The 21,155-nt window shown below is 37.9% G+C and overlaps 2 protein-coding genes across 2 annotated transcripts; both read left to right on the plus strand.

Moving 5' to 3' along the window:
• The first annotated feature begins 834 nt into the window (after positions 1–834).
• Positions 835–8,544, plus strand: LOC139969657 (Rieske domain-containing protein-like). Its single transcript, XM_071974795.1, has 3 exons — positions 835–2,418; positions 5,523–5,711; positions 6,336–8,544. Exons 1-3 carry the CDS (start codon positions 2,319–2,321, stop codon positions 6,563–6,565), a joined length of 519 nt encoding a protein of 172 aa, XP_071830896.1. The 5' UTR covers positions 835–2,318; the 3' UTR covers positions 6,566–8,544.
• Positions 8,545–10,272: 1,728 nt separating this feature from the next.
• Positions 10,273–20,403, plus strand: LOC139969656 (KRR1 small subunit processome component homolog). The gene is made up of 9 exons (XM_071974794.1): positions 10,273–10,447; positions 11,682–11,890; positions 12,473–12,607; positions 13,234–13,359; positions 13,935–14,075; positions 15,186–15,356; positions 16,456–16,533; positions 17,592–17,747; positions 19,060–20,403. Exons 2-9 carry the CDS (start codon positions 11,693–11,695, stop codon positions 19,123–19,125), a joined length of 1,071 nt encoding a protein of 356 aa, XP_071830895.1. The 5' UTR covers positions 10,273–10,447; positions 11,682–11,692; the 3' UTR covers positions 19,126–20,403.
• The last annotated feature ends 752 nt before the right edge of the window (positions 20,404–21,155 follow it).

A 21,155-nucleotide genomic window follows, 5' to 3' on the forward strand; every position in this document is an offset into this window, starting at 1 on the left:
TGCTATTTCAAAATATCTTCAGCTGAGTTTGTAAATTTTGAAACTTGAATCAAACAAGTGTGATGTCATACAAAATACACAACTACACAAATTGTTTGTTTTCTTCAAACTGTCAGTTTTCTAGTTTATGTTCTCTTGTACAATTATAACATATGGTGTTTTTTAATCTTGCATGAAACCATGTTTTAAGTTTGCAACTACTGTTTTAATTTTGTATGAAACCATATTTATTCAAAGGTGAAAACAATAACTTTAAAACAACAAAAATCAAAACAACTATGTTTTTGGGGTGCATCTGAGATCATATTTGCTTGTTCTACAAGAGTGATTCAAAACAATGTCACATTTCATTTGGAAAACCACGCCATGTAAGATTTAGTCACACCAATATGCATACGTATATGGCAAGCCATATGTGCAATAATTCAATAAACCGAGTTTATCGCCGTTAAACTCAGTTTATCGCTCGATAAACCGAGTTTATCGAATTGGAACTATGTTTTTCGATCGAAAAGCATAGTTCCTCAAGAAAATTTGATAAACTGAGTTTAAACTGACTCAAAAAACTTAGATTATCGATTAAGAGACCTCTGCTTTTCGCGCGATAAACTGAGTTTATCTCGAAAAACACTGTTATCCAGTCGATAAACTCAGTTTATCGATCGAAAAACAGAGTTTATCGGCGATAAACTCGGTTTATCGAATTATTGCACATGTGGCTTGCCATATACGTGCCACTGGCTTGTATATTAGCCCTGCCGCAGGCTGTCAGGCTGACAAGGGATAAGTGATTTTTGTGTGTGGCATGAGGTGGGGTGTGGAGAGGGTGACGGGTACGAACTAGTCTGTGCTGTACGGATTGGGTGAGACAGATTACACGTGTGGCTCGAATAACTCTTAGAAAAGTCAGCGAAAAAAAGTGTGCGTGGGGTATGCCGGTGTTCATCCCGGAAATTATAATATGAGAAAACCTGTTCAATGACCTTCTGTGTTTTGTTGACTTTATATAAACTTCGGAGTCTCTAAACTATTAAAAAATAATGTGCGTGTCGTTCTTTATGTAATACACTAAACTAATCTATGATTGTAAATGAATCGAACATATAACACAATCTGCCCAGTAGGTCGATCCACTTCTCTGGAATTTCGACAGCAACGAAAAAGATATAAAAAGACATATAACCGAAGTTCAATTAATTGTTTGATATAGTGAAGCCATCTATGGAACGCTTGCACATGCGCACAACCAAAACTTATTACACGTGATTAATATAACATATATGCATCACGATCGATAGGTACCCTTCGTGAAATTACATTGAGGCCCGCCTGCCAACTATATGGCCCTGAAAGATTCAGGTAACCCATTGTGGATTTGCGCGTAAACCACGTTACATGTGACTAACACGTTGGCCTTACGCTACAGCGCGTAACAAAGAAGATCCATTTAATCCTGTTTACAGCAGTACTAGTCATCTTATGTCTTCAATTGAGACTACTCATGCGTGACACTTATACATCATCAACCGGATGGTTTCCGGCCCTTTGAAAAGAACAAAGAACGGAATTCAAAGGATACTGTACATCGGTACCGTACCTTGGACCGCGAATTTACATTCTCATGTATGCATGCCTACGTGGTACTTTATGATGAAAGAAGAAGTAAGCAAATCGGAAATCACATGAACTACTCAGACTAAAGTTTATTGAATAGTCGATCAGTTTACATGAACACCACCACTAGATTGGACACAGTTAAATGTGCACATTATTTGAGACTACAAATGGTCAGGAGTACAAGTGCGCCCATAATCCATATTAAATTCTTTTTTAGTCCGGCTGTTTTCGGTTGAGTGTTACATTGATTTCAAATATTACTTTTGTCTTCGACATAAGTTATACCAGGCCTCTCTATACTAGGTCTGATTTTTTTATCGTAGAATTTCAGGCATAGCACGTTTGTGGCAGTCAAGGTGAACCTCCAATTCAATCCTTCACCTCTTTGTTTTCACTTTTGAGGAAAGAAACATATCTTTCTCTCTATTCACTTGATTCACGACTTTTCGTTTGTGCAATTTTTGGAAGGGGCGTGTCAAAGCGTATGTTGTTTGTTTACCTGTTTACGGACTTCGCGTTGCTACGAAAACCATCGTCTGCTGTCAATCAAAGTGCTAGTGATTTCGTGGAAATGGTTTTGCCTTACTACTACTACCATAGAATGTACTAGACGCAATATCATTAACATATAGGACTCGTTAGTACGTTACACGTACATATTTATCCTAAGCTTGAGTTGTGAAACGTATATTCTACACATTATGAAGCTTAAATCAGAAAACAACCATGAATTCAACGTAGACCAAATGGACGAGAAAGACGAACTGATGTACTTCAAAGTGGACAATTTGCGGATTAATGGTAATTCATAGTCTGAGCGTTTGTTCGGTTCTTTGAGGTTACGATCGTGAACAACATTTGTTTATATAACTATTACGTTAGCCTACGCCTAATGTTAGATTTTACTTGAAAGTCCTGTGTTACTGTTACTAGTGTTAGTCTAGTTAGAACCTACAGCAGGCCTAAGCAATAACTTAGTCAGACGTAGACAAGTTGTTAACTTCTAGCTGTGGCAGAGTGTTTCGCTACAGTAAGTGACTGGCAGAGTGTTTTGCTATGTCAGTAAGGGACTATTATCTTACATAATTAACATTATTTTATATGTATATTCATGGTGGTGGAACTGGGTGAAATCTGAAGTGTACAGCATCGATTTGATCTTCAAAGCACATGACAGTTCCTTGATTCAGTTACAAAGTTGAAAACTGTACGAGAAGAGTTAGGGATTTGATCAGTAAGAAGCATAACAGTTTGCATCCTCTAAAACTATAACTTTATTGAAACTGCATTTTTTGTTTCCTCTTGCTGTATTTTCTTCAAAAAGGTAGGAAACATTGTGGGTACCCCATTTTTTGTCTTAGTCAATACTATGTAATTAGTATGTGAGTGACACTTCAACTTCAACTGCACCCATCATTAGAAGGGAATGGCTGACCAGTTTTCATCCAGCTCATGTTTTCCCTTCCCTTTTTCCTTCCAACTGCAGATAATGTCAACTAAATACTCTCAAGATTGTATTTTGTTTTTCTTATCTCCCTTCTTTCTTCTTTTTCCTTCTGAACTCCTTAACCTCCATTGCCACCCTCTCATTTTCATAAGTCCTTTTCATTTCCAGTGGTCAAACCTTTAATTACTTGTTACACTTCAATCTCACTGACCATTGTCCTGTCTAATTGCAGCCTATTCACTGTTCAGTCTACACATTAACCTGTCTGTCCCCCGTGTCTTTTCCATTTTTGTGTTTCAGCCTGCCTCCAAAGAAGATCCTGCTAGGATTAAGCCCTCATCTTCATCTTTAATAACTTGTTTATAGTACTGATTATTGCAGTAGATAAGTGGTTTATTAACCGTTTATACTCTGCCCGAAAAAATGGTCAATGTGTCACATAACCAGTGCTTTTTTTAATCCAACCATCTAATATATGCCCATGTATTATTCAAACTGTAGGATTTACTGGTATTGGGAATTAAAGTTTTGTGAAGCTCAAATGTTAGGAAGCATACAAATGGTTCATTCAAATGCCCAGCCAAATGATTGGATTAAAACTAGCATGTTGTGAAGCCTTCATATAAGCAAGAGTGTAGCTCAACCAGTGTTCGACTTATGGCCAAAACATTGCATAGCAACAAATTTCGACAATTGCTATACAATATTTTTGTTGCATAGCAGTTCCCCAATATTGAATAGCAGTTTTGAAATTACCACAAAACGGACCAAATGTTGGCGATCAATGTATTAACTAGAAAATGTTTGTTTATTATTATTATTTATACTAGTGTTGCTACTATAAAAGTTTTCAATATCGGTATCGGCCGATATTTGCAATATCGGCAGCATATCGGTATCGGTAAAATTTTGCCTAATTGCCGATAACAGCAAACCGATATTGAACTTTTCTTTTTAACAGCAGAGCTACCTGTACTTATTTATACTTGCAATGATTTGTTAATCTGCCCAAGACGATCCATTTCTTTAGCGTCAGTTAAACTCAGATTCATTTTCGATTAATATCCATGGAAACCTGACTCTCCGTAACATCTAAAAACACGTCTACGGCGCGCGAATATATCCAATGACCTTCGTGAACCTTGGCCTACACACAGCATTAGTGCAGCATATATACACTGTACTAACCATTCATTTCCTCAAAGGCCTCCATGAAAACCTTGAACATGATGCATACAGTAACTGCACAATTCAGCAGTGTTGGAAAACCTTGTTCAATTTCCCGCGAACACACTGCCGATTTCCCGCCGGTGTTCGCCTGCCTAGCACGCGTAACGTGCGAGCATAAAAGCGTGGTGTCCAGGGGCCCGTCTTAGGGCTATGGTGGGGTCATGGGGTAGAACCCCTCGTGGGGATCCTGGGGGCGAAAGCCCCCGAAAATTGTTGTCATTTTTTGCGATGTCTGGCGATGAAAAAATTCGCAGTTGAGGATGCAAAATACCGACAACTTTTTTTATTTAAATTGTCACGAAACTGATGAAAATTTTAAAATGACATGTTAAAGTAGCTATATTATGTTATAAAATGAAAAGAGCTTTAATCTATCTTTCAATCTTTAAAAAGTGCAACTTACAATACTACCGATATTATGAAACAAACAACGTTCAGCAAAGCCCCGTTTCTAGACTGCCTAACAATGAATAGCGTGCACTATGCGTACATTTTTACAACTGCAGTGTTTAACCTTATACCCAACTACTGTACCACGGTACATGTGCTGCGAAATTGCCCAGGTACCTTCCCAACAACTGTGAGCTCATCCCCTGTGTAACACCTGTTTGTTAACATATTTTTGGCACGTTGCCAGGGAACCTTTTAGTTACGTGAGATCCGTAACCGCCGAGGTGGTTAGGCTATTTGCTTTACACTTAACTATGGTAGGATATTATTTTTTCAGGTTTTTTTTTTTTCACTATACGGTCAAGTGAATAAATTGTACATTGAGTATAAACTCAATAAATTATAACTTCTACATTGTGATCGACAGTTCGTAAGTTAAGGTTTGAGAGTTTGCTCCCAAATCTGACTAGGAATTTGTATCGCACAAATCGGCACAATGTGCGATGCTGATTTGGAAACGTCTCGCAAGTTTGTCGTTTTGGATCGCATTTTGCGATGCGATACCGGAAAAATCGAACACTGAGCTCAACATCTGATAAATTTCTCAATTACAGAGGAATGTGAAGGTACTGCATTCGACATCCTTGCATCGAGGTGTTGAAATGTTGTTTTCAGTCCCAAAGCCATTCCCTTTTCACAGCCAAGAAATACCAAATACGTGGAAGTCTCTGATCATCAGCAAATTCTCCAGTTGTGCTTAGCATAATTTTTGTGGAATGGTTGTTTGGTAAAGCTAAAATGCATTTATCTATGTTTCATTCCTCTTATTAATTTCTAGATCTCTTTGATTGGTCTAACGACTATGTGAGGTCTGACTCCAGTCCAAAGGTCCAGCCCAGGAGAAAGCGTGAAACTACAGGAAGAAAGTTAAAAACTGGCCGTGCTGTGAAAGTGAACGGTGAAGAGGTGGCGTTGTTTAGACTTGGGGAGGAAGTTTTTGCAGTGAAAGAAAAATGTCCTCATCAAGGTGAATAATAGATTAAGATAGACCTGCCAAATCTATAATTAGTAAAACTGTGTGAACTATTACAGATAGCCGAACATTTCTTTACTTTCTACCATAGTTGGGTGGAGCGGGAGGGAAGGGGTTTAAATGTGTATGCCACAATGGCAATCAGTGTCTCATAAGAATCTCCAGAAGAACACCCTGCAATAATGTAATGAGATACAGTAGAACCTCCATCAAAGTGCTTTGGAAAATGTTTGGCAGAATAGATCACAGTAGTGATCACCCTCAACCTCCTTCCTCAATGTTTCAGTTTTGCAACCCATGGATGAATGTTTTTGTTTTGTTATAAGATGAGGTTAGAACCTTATTCCACTTGCCTGCTGATTGTTTCTTTTGTCCTGTTGTACTGACTCCAGTGAGATCTATTGTTTTTAATCTATTTACTAGAGAAATACTTAAACTCAGTGCTTTTCAAACTTAAAATCGTACAACAACTTCACATTCCTGTTTTGTAAAGATGTTAAATTTCCACAGTTTCAGTCTTTCAAGAACATTTGTAAACACATAAAAAACATTTAAAAGTTGTTTGTTCATACTGTCAAGGTTCTTTCTGGGTTTTTTCTCTCTCTCTTTCAATTGTAGGTGGTCCTCTCCATCTAGGTGACATCGAAGTCCTGCCAGATAGGTCCCTGTGCGTGCGTTGTCCTTGGCACCATTGGTGCGTAGACCTAGCTAGCGGTCGTGTCCGTAGACCAAGCGGTAGGACGCAGACCACGAACGTCTACATGACGAAAGTCACAACCGATGGCAACATTTTTGTCGGTTTCAAACATTTCTCCGATCAGTATTTCCAATCTCAGTGTGAATTTTAATATACGGTTTACATATTTAACCTTTTTTATTATTGGAATATGATATTTCTGCAACAGCTGTTTACATTTATATCACCTGATAGCCTTGTTTTAGCCATTAAATACAGCTAAATGGAAGCAATGTGGGTTGTTACAGTACTTTGGTTGATATTGTATCAATCTAACAACACTTGTTGGGAGCCTTATTTGCATATGACCGGTGTAATGTTCTTTACTGTTGAGAAGCATTACCAGCAAAAACCATCTACTCTGGTCAATGGCAACTGAATATAGTTTTGACTGGATGTCATGATAGTTATTCCGATAAATTTGTGGGAAAGTGATATAACGTATGAAAAAAGGTACAGGTGTATGCATTAATAATTGTGGTAAATTATTTGTACATAAGAATCTTTAAGTTAGAAAGTGCAATAATGAGTGTTTTTAATATATAAGTATATCAATTCAAATTGGACTGGGGAGAAAGGAAATGTTAAGTATGTAAAATGTAAACATTTTTAATAGCATTTTTCAATGCGTTGACCAGATTATTTATTTCCTTCTATATGCAGTAAGGAGTAGAGTTCATTTCATTGTTCTGTGTCAGTGAGTACCCAGTCATCAAACTGGTTTCATCATGATTCGGGAGGTATATTTTTAGATTTATAAGCAATGGGAAACCAACTTAATAATGGCAGTACAGAGTGCAACAGATGACTTGGCACCATCTCACACAAAATGCTGAAGATGTCATCCCAGAAATTGGAAATGACAAGTGGTAAATGGGTTACAGTCATTTGCCCATCTGAAAAGAATTTGAAAATGAAAGGGATGGATTCTGATCTCATCAAAATCACTGCTCGCAGCAAAAGCAAAACACGTACAAAAAGCATAGGTGACTGTGGAAAGTATCCATCGTTCTGCAGGCTTGGAACACCAAGCGTAGAACCGGAAACCAATACATAGGCCACTTGTTATGAAGTGTACAGACACAAAACTAAGCAATGTTCCAATGGATTAAATTAGTGCTGTCTTTTTGCATAGCAGGTGTGTGGGTTATGAATGCTTTTTGTCAGGAAAAGTGTTGAAAAAAAATTAAAGGATTCCTGTGCAAACTATGCTGTATGTCTTAGCCAGTTAAACCAGCATCTTGGTGTAGATGCTATGAGACTAATTCCTACTTTAACTACTCTGCCATGAAACTGCAGTCACTTCGTCCTTGACGAGGTTACTTGGGCAACCAATTTAAGAAGGCTGAAATGAAATGAATAAGGGCTCTTCTGTTTTAAACTCTTAAGTATGTAAGACTTAGCCACTGTTCATTCGGTGGGGACTTATGTACAGTTTCTAAAATTTAAATTATTTATGTTATTTATTTTATTCAAGTTTACTTTTATCTTATACACTGAGAAAGACATTTTCTAATTTCCGTCCGTTTGGTTGAGAAGTTGAAGGATCATCTTCTTCTTTTTTTCTACAGTGTAAATAAAGGCCGGGAAACCAAAGAACACTGTAACAACTTGCCAAAATTTACCAACACTTGTAACATATTTAGGGTTTTTAGATTTTACTAGTAATTTATACAGAACAGGCTGTTTTTTATATTGTTTATATTTTGTAAGATAGTTTTCAACAGATTATGTAACATGTTTGATTTTCAAAGTTTTTCACATTCTACAGTTTTGAACATTTTATTCAGTGAGGTTAAAGGTATGAACACTTAGCAACAAAAGAAAAGATAATCCTTTGACAGTCTGTTGATTTTCTTAAATTTTGTAGTCATTTAATCATATTTTGGATCACATACCCATTTTGTTAAATCGCATTGGTTTTTGTTCTTAACCACAGATGTTCTGTTTCATGCACATGTTTTCATTTTTAGAACAAAATTACAAAGAACTGTTAACCAAAGAAATTTGAAAAGCAGTATTTTTTATAGATCATAGTGTAAATTGTTGACTTTAAATACAAAATTTTTTATTGTGATTATCAAAAACTTACTTTCCTGTCATTTTTTACATTTTGTGCGTGTATGTTCAGACTTTATTATCCTAGAAATGTGAGTCCAAAGGGGTCTGTCACTACTACTTCTTCACAGTTCAGAGAAAGTTGGAAACATTAATTTAATTATTTTCATTTTTTGTTGTGTTTAATTTAATGTATTAAAAAACAAAATTTGATTTATATAAATCTTCAAATCACTGGCTAGCCAGGCGAACATGAAATGCAAAATTCACTGGTATATACCCCCACGCAGTCCTCTAGGCATATAGAATTTCTTAGCAGATTCTGTTGTTGCAAACAATTTTTCAGAACTGCACACATGAAAAAGCAGAGCCCATGAATTTATCACATACTATTAACCAAGATTTCATTACAGGGGCGTAGCGAGCGGGGGGGTGTGGGGGGTGTCACACCCCCAATAATTTGGTCGCTGTCGGCAAATTTTGGGTCTGTCGGCAAAAGGAGAAAAGGTGAAGAGAGCGGAAGGGGAAGAAAGAAGGAAAGCTGAATAGAGAAAAGGAGAACGGGAGCTTTTTCCGTGCCAGTGTGAACGCCGTGAAAATTTAAACTAGGAAATATGAGATAAACAGAAAGTAAACAGTTTCCGTTCCTATAGTGGCACTATGACATCACAGATTTACAAAATGACTGCTCCACGACACGACCTTTATCCTAGGATATCTCGCAAACTGATTAAACCTTTCCCTAGCTGATTGAGGGAACTGTTCTTCGCGAATATCTCGGTCATATACGCTTAAGATAATGGTTGGGTATAAAGCAAGCTCAGATGATAAGTTATAGGCCTACTCAAACCTAGAAACTTCTTTTTTTTAATATGAAGACTCTGTCTGGACTTTTTTTTAAATTGTGTCTCTTCTGATGTCACGAAGTCTGGAAATCTAAATTACTTAATTATCTGTGTGAAGCAATACCGGTATATAACTTGAATTGACTGAGGCATATTCTGTTATGGGTAGGTGCCTATCATCTAAACAATAAGCTGTCCAACTTGACAAGGACGCGACAATCATCGCAGTAAAACGTGTTGGTTGATATGGTTAATTTTATTTCAATGTTGACTCTGTGTCAGGAATCAAGGACATATTTCAGAATATGTGTGACTGTAATATGAAACACGGGTGAAGGATTGCCTGTCATAACTTTCCTTCCTCATCAAAATTTAAAAATCATATAAATAGTCATGCTAAGAAACGTTCGACCGAAATTATGGCTAGTTTCATATTGGTACTAGATATCACGGCTTATCATTTACGTAGCACCACTGTCAAATTTTGCATGAACTGACATTTTAATTCGTCACTGCCCGATAGAGTACAGAGTGACTGAACTTTTCAACTGACCATATCCTACCCATCATATATATAGCTAATGCTTTGGTAGGCCCGTTGATACCCACATCTTCCGTTCGGACTACTTTTCCCCCATCCCCCAAGGGGGTCACCGTCTGTGTACAAGAAGTTCGCAAGTTACTGAATACGACTTTTGTACACCTACTTAAATTGTCGGTACCTCTCCTTAAATTGCTGGTACCCCTCCAACCCAGAGTGCCTAGCTACGAGCTTGTGCTTTGGCCTACCATGGTACTTGCAAATGTTCATGTCACAACCAGAATTAACACAACAATCACTATCGTCATGGGGTGGGGGGGGGGGGGTGGTGGAGATCTGCTACGCCATGGTTTGCCCTCTTGTCTATCGCTTTTCATTCGACTGTTTTTGATGTGATGCTTCGGTAACGTTTAGTATTTATGCAGCAACGAGAATTACCCTTTTGGCACTCCATAGGTATCTGCCAGCAAAATTAGTCCTTATCGTGCAAGAAACTGTTCGAATGGAGTTTTTCATGTGGTTTAACTTGAAATATTTTGTCTGTTTATAAGTAAGTATGTAATGGATGTATTGTTTCCAAAGAACTAGTCCACCAACATATTATAGCACCAACAGAAATAAAGCACACACATGTATTGCGAGTATTGGAAACACGTTATTTCTTATGATAATGGTTTATCGCATGTACCTATTCTGCGATAATTTCAGCTATACAAGTTACTGTACAGTAATCTTAATTCTTATTAACACAGTAACAATTAACAGTATATCCTTTTGTGGATCACCTCTGCATTCTCCTGATAACATTTAAATTCGATTCATCACTCACTTAAGCCAGAAAGGTACTTAACTAATGAAAAGACAGACAGGCAAAATGTTAATTCGAAAACTCACAAAATGGGGGGTACAATTATAGAATACAGGGCCATTCATTAACTCTTCCCAGCATCCGGATGCGCGGATGCTCGGTGTGTCTGTACATGTCCGAACACGTATGACGCCCTCTAAAATTCCATCACGTATTTCATTTTGACTCCGCATCCGCGCATCCACCCCGGGAGTACTAGGAAAGGACTTAGATAATTTTCGAAAGTTTCCCCATATACCATCACGTATTTCATTTTGACTCCGCATCCGCGCATCCGCGCATCCACCCCGGGAGTACTAGGAATGGACTTAAATAATTTTCGAAAGTTTCCCAAATACCATCACGTATTTCATTTTGACTCCGCATCCGCGCATCCACCCCGGGAGTACTAGGAATGGACTTGGAAAAGTTTCGACATATACCATCATGTATTTCCAATACTGAAAGTCCCGTATGTACGAAGATATTCCACATCAATAGTGTGTCGTTCTTAAAAGGCATCCGTACATGTGTGACGCCCTCTAAAATTCCACCACAGAAGTACAAGGAAAGGACTTAGGAAATTTTTGACTCCGCATCCACGCATCCGCGCATCCACTCAAAAAGAAAGAACTGGGACTTTGACATTTTTTACTCACATACGTACTGGGGTGAAACTGAGCATCCGCGCATCCGGATGCTCAGATAGTATCATCGAGTGGCCCTGTATTCTATAATTACTCCCTAGATTCAGTTAATATATTTTGTCCTGTCCAAGGAGGCATTATTTTACATCACTGTCTTCTCTATCGCTCAACCATTCCTGACTCTGCATGTGGAGATAACACTGGTCAAGAAACTTGTGTAATTCAGCTAGCATCTAGCAGGGCTAGGGCTACATATCGTCTCTATGCTTTGTTCGTTTTATACTACACAGAATTATTAACCATGGCTGAAACTAAGAAACAACAAAGCCAAAAGGCACCACTTGAGATACCACCCGGATGGAAAGAACCGGATTTCACCAAAGAATGCAACCCTACAGGAATGCTGGAAGAAAGCTCTTTTGCTACTCTCTTCCCCAAATACAGAGAAAAGTACCTAAAGGAATGTTGGCCGTTGGTTCAGAAATCATTATCTGAACAAGTGAGTGTTATATATTCAAGTGTGGACATTTCAAAGCCTCTTTTCTTTGTCCCCAAAACATCCCTGGACTGAACATGCATTATATTCCACATGATTATGTTAACTTTCTCCTGTTACCAGATATAGGGATACAAGCTTTGTACTATCTGAATATTTATATGCAGTGTATATCTATCATTCTCAGCATTCTGTTGTAACATTATATTCTGAACAATGCAAATCAGGTAAAGGGTACATTTACTACTTGTGGGTTAACTCAAAGGGAGAATATGTCTTGGAATGACCCTACTGTAGCTCCCTGATTCCCTATATATTGCATTATGTATAGAGTGAACAATGCTAGTCAGCCTCCGGTATTAAAAATGGCAACATTTGTGGTCATGGTCTTGACTTAACTCTCTGTTCCCATTGCGACCAGAGTAATACAGACATCTGTCACCGTTCGCTACTTCAGATCGTTAGACAAAATGTAATGGAGAGACTTTGTTCCTTATTATTAATCACACTCACAAATAAGTACCACTGGTAAATATGAATATTGCTTTCTGCTGAATTTTTACTATTTATTTCATTATTTTCCAGGGGTTAAAAGCTGAACTTGATATGATCAGCGGAAGCATGAGAGTTGCCACGACCCGTAAGGCCTGGGATCCTTACATCATTATCAAGGCAAGGGATTTGATAAAGCTGCTGGCCAGAAGTGTTCCATATGAGCAGGTATACACACTGTCACATTTTGTACATACTGTAAGAACACTTGTTTAATACCAGTTCTATGATAAATCGTATAAAATCGGTGCCATTAGACACAATGATAACAGCATACAGGAGGTTTGATGCTTGGTCAGCAAAAGTAAGCTGGGTCATTCATCCAAGAGAAATCCATGGTTTTCCCATCTTAAAGGTCTTCCAATTTGTTAAATATTCAAAATGAACTATAATTGTAAAATTCATTCTGACATGAAGTGTTTGTTATAAGGCGTCGAGCTTCTCCCACACGAATATGTGGCTGCTTAGCAACGTGAAATAATTACCAAATATTGTTACTGTAGATGTGCAATGCTGTCAAAATTAGACTAAAGGATCACTTGTAGAAGTAAAATGTTGTCTGAAGTAGACAATAACTTCTATCTTTTGGGAGGCCATATTTCTTATGACGAAAGCCACAAACTTTTATCGTTTGGCAATATCTGTTACCTTGACATGTTAAACTCTACTTTTGCAAAACTGTAAGTTTGTGACTATGGAGTGTTTGTGCTCAGACGTTTCTTGGTACTCAAGGAGATTAAGATTCACTTTATCTCGATTTATTTTAAAATTTCACTTCCTCTTATTATCAATAGGCAATGAGAGTCCTAGAGGATGGGATATCAGCAGAAATAATCAAGATTGGTAGATTAGTTCCAAATAAGGAGAGGTTTGTGAAGAGGAGACAGCGTCTGATTGGACCAAATGGCTCTACGTTAAAGGTACTGTATGGTAGGGTGACATCAGGTCAATGCAAAGTTGCAATATGTTGTATTTTCTTCCTTTTATTTTTGGTCTCTGTCTTCATTCAGGAATCTTTGCATAATTACGGAAGTACAAATACGCAAAGAATCTGTCAAATTGTCAGAAGAAGAAAATAGCGTTTAGCATTAACTAATTAATGAACGAGATATTAAACTAATGTATTCATAGAATCAGGCAAGAACTGAGAGTTGATTACAACTGCTTATAACTTATATGATCTTGTACCCCTCAAAGAGATTCTTTTTTGATTTCTAAAAGAAATTTTAAACTTGTATTCATGTATAAATATGTCCAAATGAAAAGTAAATTATGTGGTTGTGCCAAGAGCAGTTTGCAACCAAAATGAAATAAATTGTTGTATTTAATCAGTTTGTGTAAATGTTCCTTTCTAAATTTAATCGCATTCTTACACCCCAACAACTACTGTAATGCACACGACAAAGAAAAACCTGTTTAAAATATTAAAATGCTCCAATATTTCCTGAATAATGTTGAAACTGTTTGACCTTTTTTCTCGTCAATGAATATACAGGCTATTGAGCTTCTGACCAAGTGCTATGTCATGGTACAGGGTAACACAGTGTCAGCCGTTGGACCCTACAGAGGACTAAAGGACGTCCTACAGATAGTTAACGATTGCATGAAGAATGTACACCCTGTGTACAATATAAAGGTAAGCTTTCAGGGACTGAGTACTGCATGTAGGGTAATGAAGGACGTCCTACAGATCGTAATTTTTTTTGTGTCTTATGTGGATTGATAAATGAAAAGATTAAAGTCCTTTCTAGATTTGACAAAGTGTGTCATAATCATAGGAGCCCAATTTGATTTGGGGGGGGGGGAGGGTGGCTGTAACGACTTGCCCGAAAAATATAACCAAACTTGTTTGCGTGCCCCACGCGCTTTCAACATGTTAATGTGCATATCATATAGGCAGGCATCGGTTATAACATCGCATGCCAATTACATACCATCATTTGCCATGTTATTACCCTTCCATATTGGTTATATTTTTTGGGGGGGGGGGGGCGAAGTTGTTACAATAATAATGATAATAATAATATAAAGTTTAACCATTGGAAAACACATTGCAATTTATTTTTCTTTCAGTAGGTGCCCAAAAAATTGTCAGCTGGGCATAATTGCCCGAATTTTCACAAAAATATTTGGTTGGGGGGGGGGGGCTCCTACCTCCTACGCCTATGGTCATAATTACCATAAAAACCTGTTTTCTTGGTGACTTGGCCATCTCCCGACTCCAGTTTGAGCACAGAAAGTTTAGATGTCAATGGGTGTTAGTAATTCGACAGTTCTCAGTTTAACATTGAATTTGAACTTTCTAATTGTCAAATCTTGTACCACTTGCACGAAGGTACCTTCACAATATTTTTTTTTTGCCACAAAGGGGAGGTAGAACCCCTCAACTTAGACCCTCTCCACCAGGTGCAACAACGCTTCTTAATATTTATTTTGGAGGCAGAGGTCAGCAATGAAGGGAGGGTATGTTTTTTTTCCCCTTCAGGACATAATTGGTCTCTATGGCAACAGATGTTTAAAATTAACGAACCTGCAGAAATGAACAAATGACTACTGTTAACTTAAAAGTTAGTTCAGATTGGTTAACATTTTGAAAGAAAATAAATAAATTTGAAAAAAAAAATCTGAGGTTCTAGGAAGTGTTCAATGAACTATCTATGGTAGACATTTGTAGGTAGAAATGTGCTTCATGTACATTGTCAGTAAGATGTGGAAGTGCTCAAGTAAATGTTCCATTTCTTTCCAGACCTTGATGTTGAAACGGGAACTGATGAAGAACGAGAAACTGAAGCATGAGTCGTGGGACAGGTTCCTTCCAAAGTTTAAATCCAAAAACCTTTCAAAGAGAAAGCAACCGTTCAAGAAACGAGTCAAGAAAGAGTACACTCCATTCCCGCCATCTCAACCGGAGAGCAAGGTCGGTTTTCTAATCGGGTCGTCCAGTTGCGTAATGACCGAACTGGTTTTGAAACTGAAAAGAAAAAAAAAAAATCCTGTCTGAGGTTGTAAGAAATAGAGATATGTTTTATTATTCACAGTAGAAAATCATTCTGAAGCCAGGGCCTTGGTTATTCGTTGACCATGAGACAATCGGTCAAATGTATGTAAAATCAAATATTCATATATCTGTGGTATCAGTGGTGGAGCTAGGGGTATTGGTCAGGGGGGGGGCGAGAATGGTCTGTAAGGGCGCTTTCGACACTATCTAAGCGGAGCGCCACCACAGGTTGGCACGGAGCGTACAGAAAATTTTGGAGTAAAGAGACTCCCTAGATCGCCGGAAATGACCCTTTCCGGGCCTTGCTAATTTGCAGATAAATGAAGAATAAATAGTGGTCATCGATATTTGTGACAATTCGGAAGTTTATATGGGTGTTGAAGTACATGCGCTGCATTACAATCCCTGTGGTATCTTTGTAAAAAAAGTAAAAAGTGATAAAAAGCTGAAAAGGGCGCCAGCAGTCCATTTGAGTCCGTCAGGGGGTCACCCAAAGATAAAGCCTTGGCACAAAAACAAACCAGCAACTTGGTGCACTTCCCCACCCCTGAATAAAAGAAAGAGAACGTTACACTGTGCCCTACCCCCCCCCCCCCCCCCAACCCTTTTTACATTCTCAATCATCTGCATGTGACAGTGTCAGTTTTTCTTAGCATCAGATGTATTAAGGGTCAAAGTCAGACTACTTTCTTGATTGAGGGATCAGTGTACCTGAAATGCACAGACAGGTGTGAGATTCAATATTTGTAAAACCTCTACTATGTAGATGTCGAGATGTAACTGTTTGTCTTGGGATTTGGAGAAAATTCTGCGAGGAAAGATTTCTAGATGTGAGATGTTTGATCTAGTAGGATGGTAACCCTTCAGATAGAGAGATGTAAACGGAGGGATTCCGGTCTGTGATTGTTCACTGAGATGAGTCTCAGGTGAGGGGAAGGGAAGGGACAGTTCTGTAGATTAAATAAATACTACAAATACACATTAATATCGTTAACTTTTGTCACTTTTTCACCCCTAGGTTGATAAAGAATTGGCAACGGGTGAATACTTTATGAGTGAGAAAGGAAAGGTCGTGAAAGATAAGATGATGAAGAAGGTAAGCTACATTTTGATTTATTGAAGGAAAGTAACAGAGGAGGGAAAGATCACACCAGGTCTTTTGTACTCAAATTTGAACTTAAATGCAAGTCCACTTTTCTGTGGTTCTCTTTGGACTCATACTTCTTCTGGGGCGCGAGGTGCCTAAGACTTGAGGCAATCTTCTGTTCTCGATGAGCAAATTGTTTCAGTATATAAAGTGGTTGTTTTAATTGCTTTCTGAATTATAACTAGGTTTGTTTGGTAGAAACTTGAGTGTCTCAATAATTTATACAAACCCTTGTCAAGGTTTGACTTGTACATAGCACCCATGATCTATTTTGATATGATGAGTTTTCAAACACTTTGTCACTTCTTGGCAGGAACCCTTTCTCTTCCAAACTGAGATTCATCATGCACTAGATGTACTGTAGAATCAAACAAACCAACATGTACATTAGTATAGTATGATATTTATACTCTCAAATGTTGTGCACGTGTCCTGATTCCATGACTGGAAAGTGAACGAGGTTACTTAAAGTTAGCCTCTGTAGAGCTGCTTTGAGGTTATTACCATAAGTCTTGATTAATCGGGATTGTCCCATTTTGCAGCAAAAATACATTGTACCACCTGCAAACTTAATGGCACTTTTTGACAATTTGCAAACAAATTAAATGTACACAGGTGGTAAGTGTCACTATCAGTATGAGAAAAATTTCAACACACAAATATGATTGATAGTGCCTATTAGCCCCACAAGCTTGATGGAAAAAAGTGTATAAGGTGGGCTGAAGAGGAACAAGTATGACACTAATGTCAATATAACTATTTTTGCATTGTTAGTACTTTATTAACGTTAGGTATATAACAACCTTTATACTGTACAGCTAAACTAAGGACACTGCATCTCACTTTTCAACCAAGGAAATATGGTGACCTTATTTAGGGTAGAGATAATTTTCATGGTAATTGGATAATTTAGTCAATCAACCCTTTGACCGAACTGAGATTTGAAAATTCTGAAAGTTTTTCTTTGAAAATTTTGAAAAAAATCTCTGAAATCAATTAATTTGTAGGTGAAACAAGCAGAAGCGGAAGTTCGTCGAGTGGAGAAGAGAAACGAACCGTTCATCCCTCCAGAGGAAAAACCTTCATCTTCAAAATCAGAGAAAAATAAATCCAGCAAGGATGTCAACGTGAAACTGTTGAAAGCCAAGATAAATAAATCGCAGGTGAGTGAAAGAGAAGCGCTGACATAATGAATATATTTGTAAAACACAGTTGACTGTTTGGAATATCAACAACACATGCATTGGTTCTTTAAGTGGGATTGATTGGGATATATTGCTGTAGTAACTCTCATGTCTGCATTCGTTGTTTTTTTATCGTTTTCGATGGTGCTGAATTATCGGGAATCAGTGATATGTTGGAAAAGTTGTTCATACCCAAAACTTCACTGAAGATTGCCATTCACGGTTTGTGATGCCTTGGAAATGTAGAACACAGAGATTTGACACGCAGTGATGATAACCATATTAAAGACCTGTTGCGAATCTGTACTGTATTATAGCATGGTTACCTTTTGTTCGCACCAAGTTCATTAGCGTGCGCAGGTACTCTCTATATATGTTCATTATACTCTCTATATATGTACTCTCTCTATATATGTACTCTCTCTATACACTCTCTATATATGTACTCTCTATATATGTTCATTAGCGTGCGCAGGTACTCTCTGTGTTAGCGCAGATAAATATACTCCGGCTTAGAGACTCGCATTGGTACTTGTCCTAATAATGAGTCAGTGAGATGCTTCAAGGGTCCTTTTAGTAAAAGTGAAAGAAGGGCTGCCATGATCACAAAGGTTGTCAGACAGTGACGAATACCGTAAAGAGCATCTGTTTTCAAATCTGTTGGCAAAATGACTTAGGAGACCAGTAGTGAGTCTGTACAGTGTTTTAGCATAGTGGCCTTTACCGGCAAACGCCTGCATTGATTTTTACTCGTACTCTCGGCAGTTTGAAAATATGGTACAGGTGTGGTGCAGATACTCATACTGGGACTGAGAGACTTGTATTCCTACTTGTCCTTATAACAAGGTGAAGTCTACTTGTTGTCTACTAGTCTACTTGTACTCCTACACATGCTGTTGTACTCGTTCTGCAAGTCTGATACTTACTATGCAGTGTTCAGTTCATCGAACTTTGAAACCAGTTTAGCATATCTAGCAATTTAAAGTGTGACTGTCATGTCATGAATATGAATATTCAACATGATCGATGCAGCCAGTTGGGACTATTTCCCTAATGCTATTACCTCTCTAAACTGTCCCCCCCCCCCCATGTCATGCTTTTAAGCACTCATTTTGGCAGTACAAACAGTTCCTAACCAGTATCTGATAGAAACATGATATTCATACTGCTCATACTGACAATAAAAGTGCTTTGAAGCAGGACATGAAACTACAGTGTAGAAAAGATTGTCCCAACTGGGTGATCGATGAACTCATTTGGTGGTACCATGGATTTTTTTTATTCTTTCCAGAAGAAAAAATTCAAACATCAGAAGTCAGGTGGGGAAACAGCACATCAAAAAGGATCGAAGAGGTGACCACTAGTCGGCAAGGCGTAACAGACTCCCAGGACCCCTGTCACAGCTGGGGAGGCAGGGGAGGGGTTGGTGGTGGCCCCCCAATAAGTCACACAGTCACCAGTGGTTATAACAGAGTGTTCACTTCAGAAGGAATGTTATCGACTGATTATGAACAGCAAGGGTTGGATGCTACCAGCAGTCAACGGAAGGCAAGACCATGTGTGCAAACTTGGAAGGCACTCATTTCTTGACTTCAGCAAGTAGGTTTACAGCGATTCTACACTTACCTGTCTCTCTACAACTGTTATGCACTCTCATTTTACCGTGTCTAGCGTGACCTGGTGACGTTTCACTAGCACTCTCCTCCAACATCTGGTCCATTTTGAAGTACCACACTCCCTTCACCACCACAAGTCTCTGGTGCCTGTTTTCTTGGACAAATTTCCAAATTCTTGGATGAATTTATTTGTAGAGGGTTACAGAGGACTTAAAGAGTAGACTTCACATCAGCCGATAGGTCAGTTGTGACCATTTTGAACTCGTTTTAACTGTATGTCAATTTCATTGATCAATTTTGTCCAGAAAAAATAGTAGAATGTCTCTGAATTTAAACTTCCAGGCCAGGGCCCACACTGCTTTACAGGTGGAAGTGTTTAGCCGATAATCGCAATCAAAAATAATCTCAAACAGGGCTGATGAGATTTAATGTTGGAAAGGCTGCATTGCTTTTACCCTTTCAAAGTTATCACTGAGAGAGGTGCTATAGTTGTTGCCAGTAGCAGATTCAGGATTTCTGTGGAGAGGGGGGGCCTGGAGACAAATATCATTCTGTAGATTTCAAAATTATAACGGAAAGCTTACTCACTTTTTTCCCCACTATGTACCTTGTTTTGAGCAAAACTATGTTTAAAGATAAGTCTTAGTGACAAAATATTTCAGGTCAGCTATTTTAGTCGATTGTGGTAAATTGTTGATTCTATAACATTAAGAGTACAGTCGTTGCACCAACAAGATTATATTTTAAATATAAAAGGATGACTCTTGATATTTTATAATCCTAGTACCTAACAATGTTTCTATTGCTATTCCAATATGGAAGATATCCAGCTGTAAACTTAAAATATATGGAATGCTCCTTTAAGGCTAAATAGATGCAATGTCAGCTCCTCAGTACAGATATCAATGTGTATGTCAATTCATTGTTTTATTAATTCTTGTAAGCGAACCAAAATACATTCTTTTAACTTCAGATGAACCACAGAGCACCCTTGGATGACATTTGAGACAATTTGTCTTTGATAAAATTATAATGCATTCTAAACATTTTCATTGAGGCCATAAAAGACTTCCATTTTCCTGTTCACATTCGTGTTTCATCTGAGTAACTGAAATTATGTGCCGTGTGATAGACTTAGTAGACAAGCCACTTTAACTGATGAGCCTCAGATGGTTAAAGGGTCATGTTGTAAAAAAAAATAATAATAATATTAGTGGTTTAGAAATATAACCTAGACTGGTAGCAATGTCTTATTTTAGTGATCTTCAACATGTCAAAGGTCATTTCATATGATTGATACTAATGCAATCAAGTGTCTGGGGTAACAGAAGGTTTGCAATTTGAATGGTATCGGTAAATACTTGAAATTAAAACCATAATTTATGTGAAGTTCAATGAGGGTGTCTTAGTTTAGTCAATTTCAGTCATATTTTGATTACTGCTCTCTTTTCATTTTAAACAACTAAAGGCAGAAAAGACTGCTTGAAAGGAGAAACAAGAACGAATAAAGAAGTACAATAAACATAAATGTTGTCTTTTGTGTTGAATCAACTGATTAAGCTCTTTAGATTTCCCACCACCATCATGAGCAGGGGGTAGGAAGCTTCCAAAAAATTGGGAGCACAACATCAGAGGGGCACTTTCTCATTCCACAACCACCACTTGTTATGCTATAAACCGATACACACCAGCTATATCACTTAAATATATATATGATGTTTTAGTATGCTATCAATACTATTTATTGAGATTATTTAATGTTAACAGTGCT

The sequence above is a fragment of the Apostichopus japonicus genome, chromosome 7, assembly GCF_037975245.1.
Source record: "Apostichopus japonicus isolate 1M-3 chromosome 7, ASM3797524v1, whole genome shotgun sequence".
Lineage (NCBI taxonomy): Eukaryota > Metazoa > Echinodermata > Holothuroidea > Aspidochirotida > Stichopodidae > Apostichopus > Apostichopus japonicus.

What these genes read in the sequence shown, in the direction of transcription:
- LOC139969656 (XM_071974794.1), top strand. Translation starts at nt 11,693, where the DNA reads ATGGCTGAAACTAAGAAACAACAAAGCCAAAAGGCACCACTTGAGATA. An exon ending in CATCTCAACCGGAGAGCAAG is followed by an intron (nt 15,357 to 16,455) that starts GTCGGTTTTCTA and finishes TTTCACCCCTAG; the next exon opens with GTTGATAAAGAATTGGCAAC. An exon ending in AAGATAAGATGATGAAGAAG is followed by an intron (nt 16,534 to 17,591) that starts GTAAGCTACATT and finishes ATTAATTTGTAG; the next exon opens with GTGAAACAAGCAGAAGCGGA.
- LOC139969657 (XM_071974795.1), top strand. Translation starts at nt 2,319, where the DNA reads ATGAAGCTTAAATCAGAAAACAACCATGAATTCAACGTAGACCAAATG. An exon ending in GGACAATTTGCGGATTAATG is followed by an intron (nt 2,419 to 5,522) that starts GTAATTCATAGT and finishes ATTAATTTCTAG; the next exon opens with ATCTCTTTGATTGGTCTAAC. An exon ending in AGAAAAATGTCCTCATCAAG is followed by an intron (nt 5,712 to 6,335) that starts GTGAATAATAGA and finishes TTTCAATTGTAG; the next exon opens with GTGGTCCTCTCCATCTAGGT.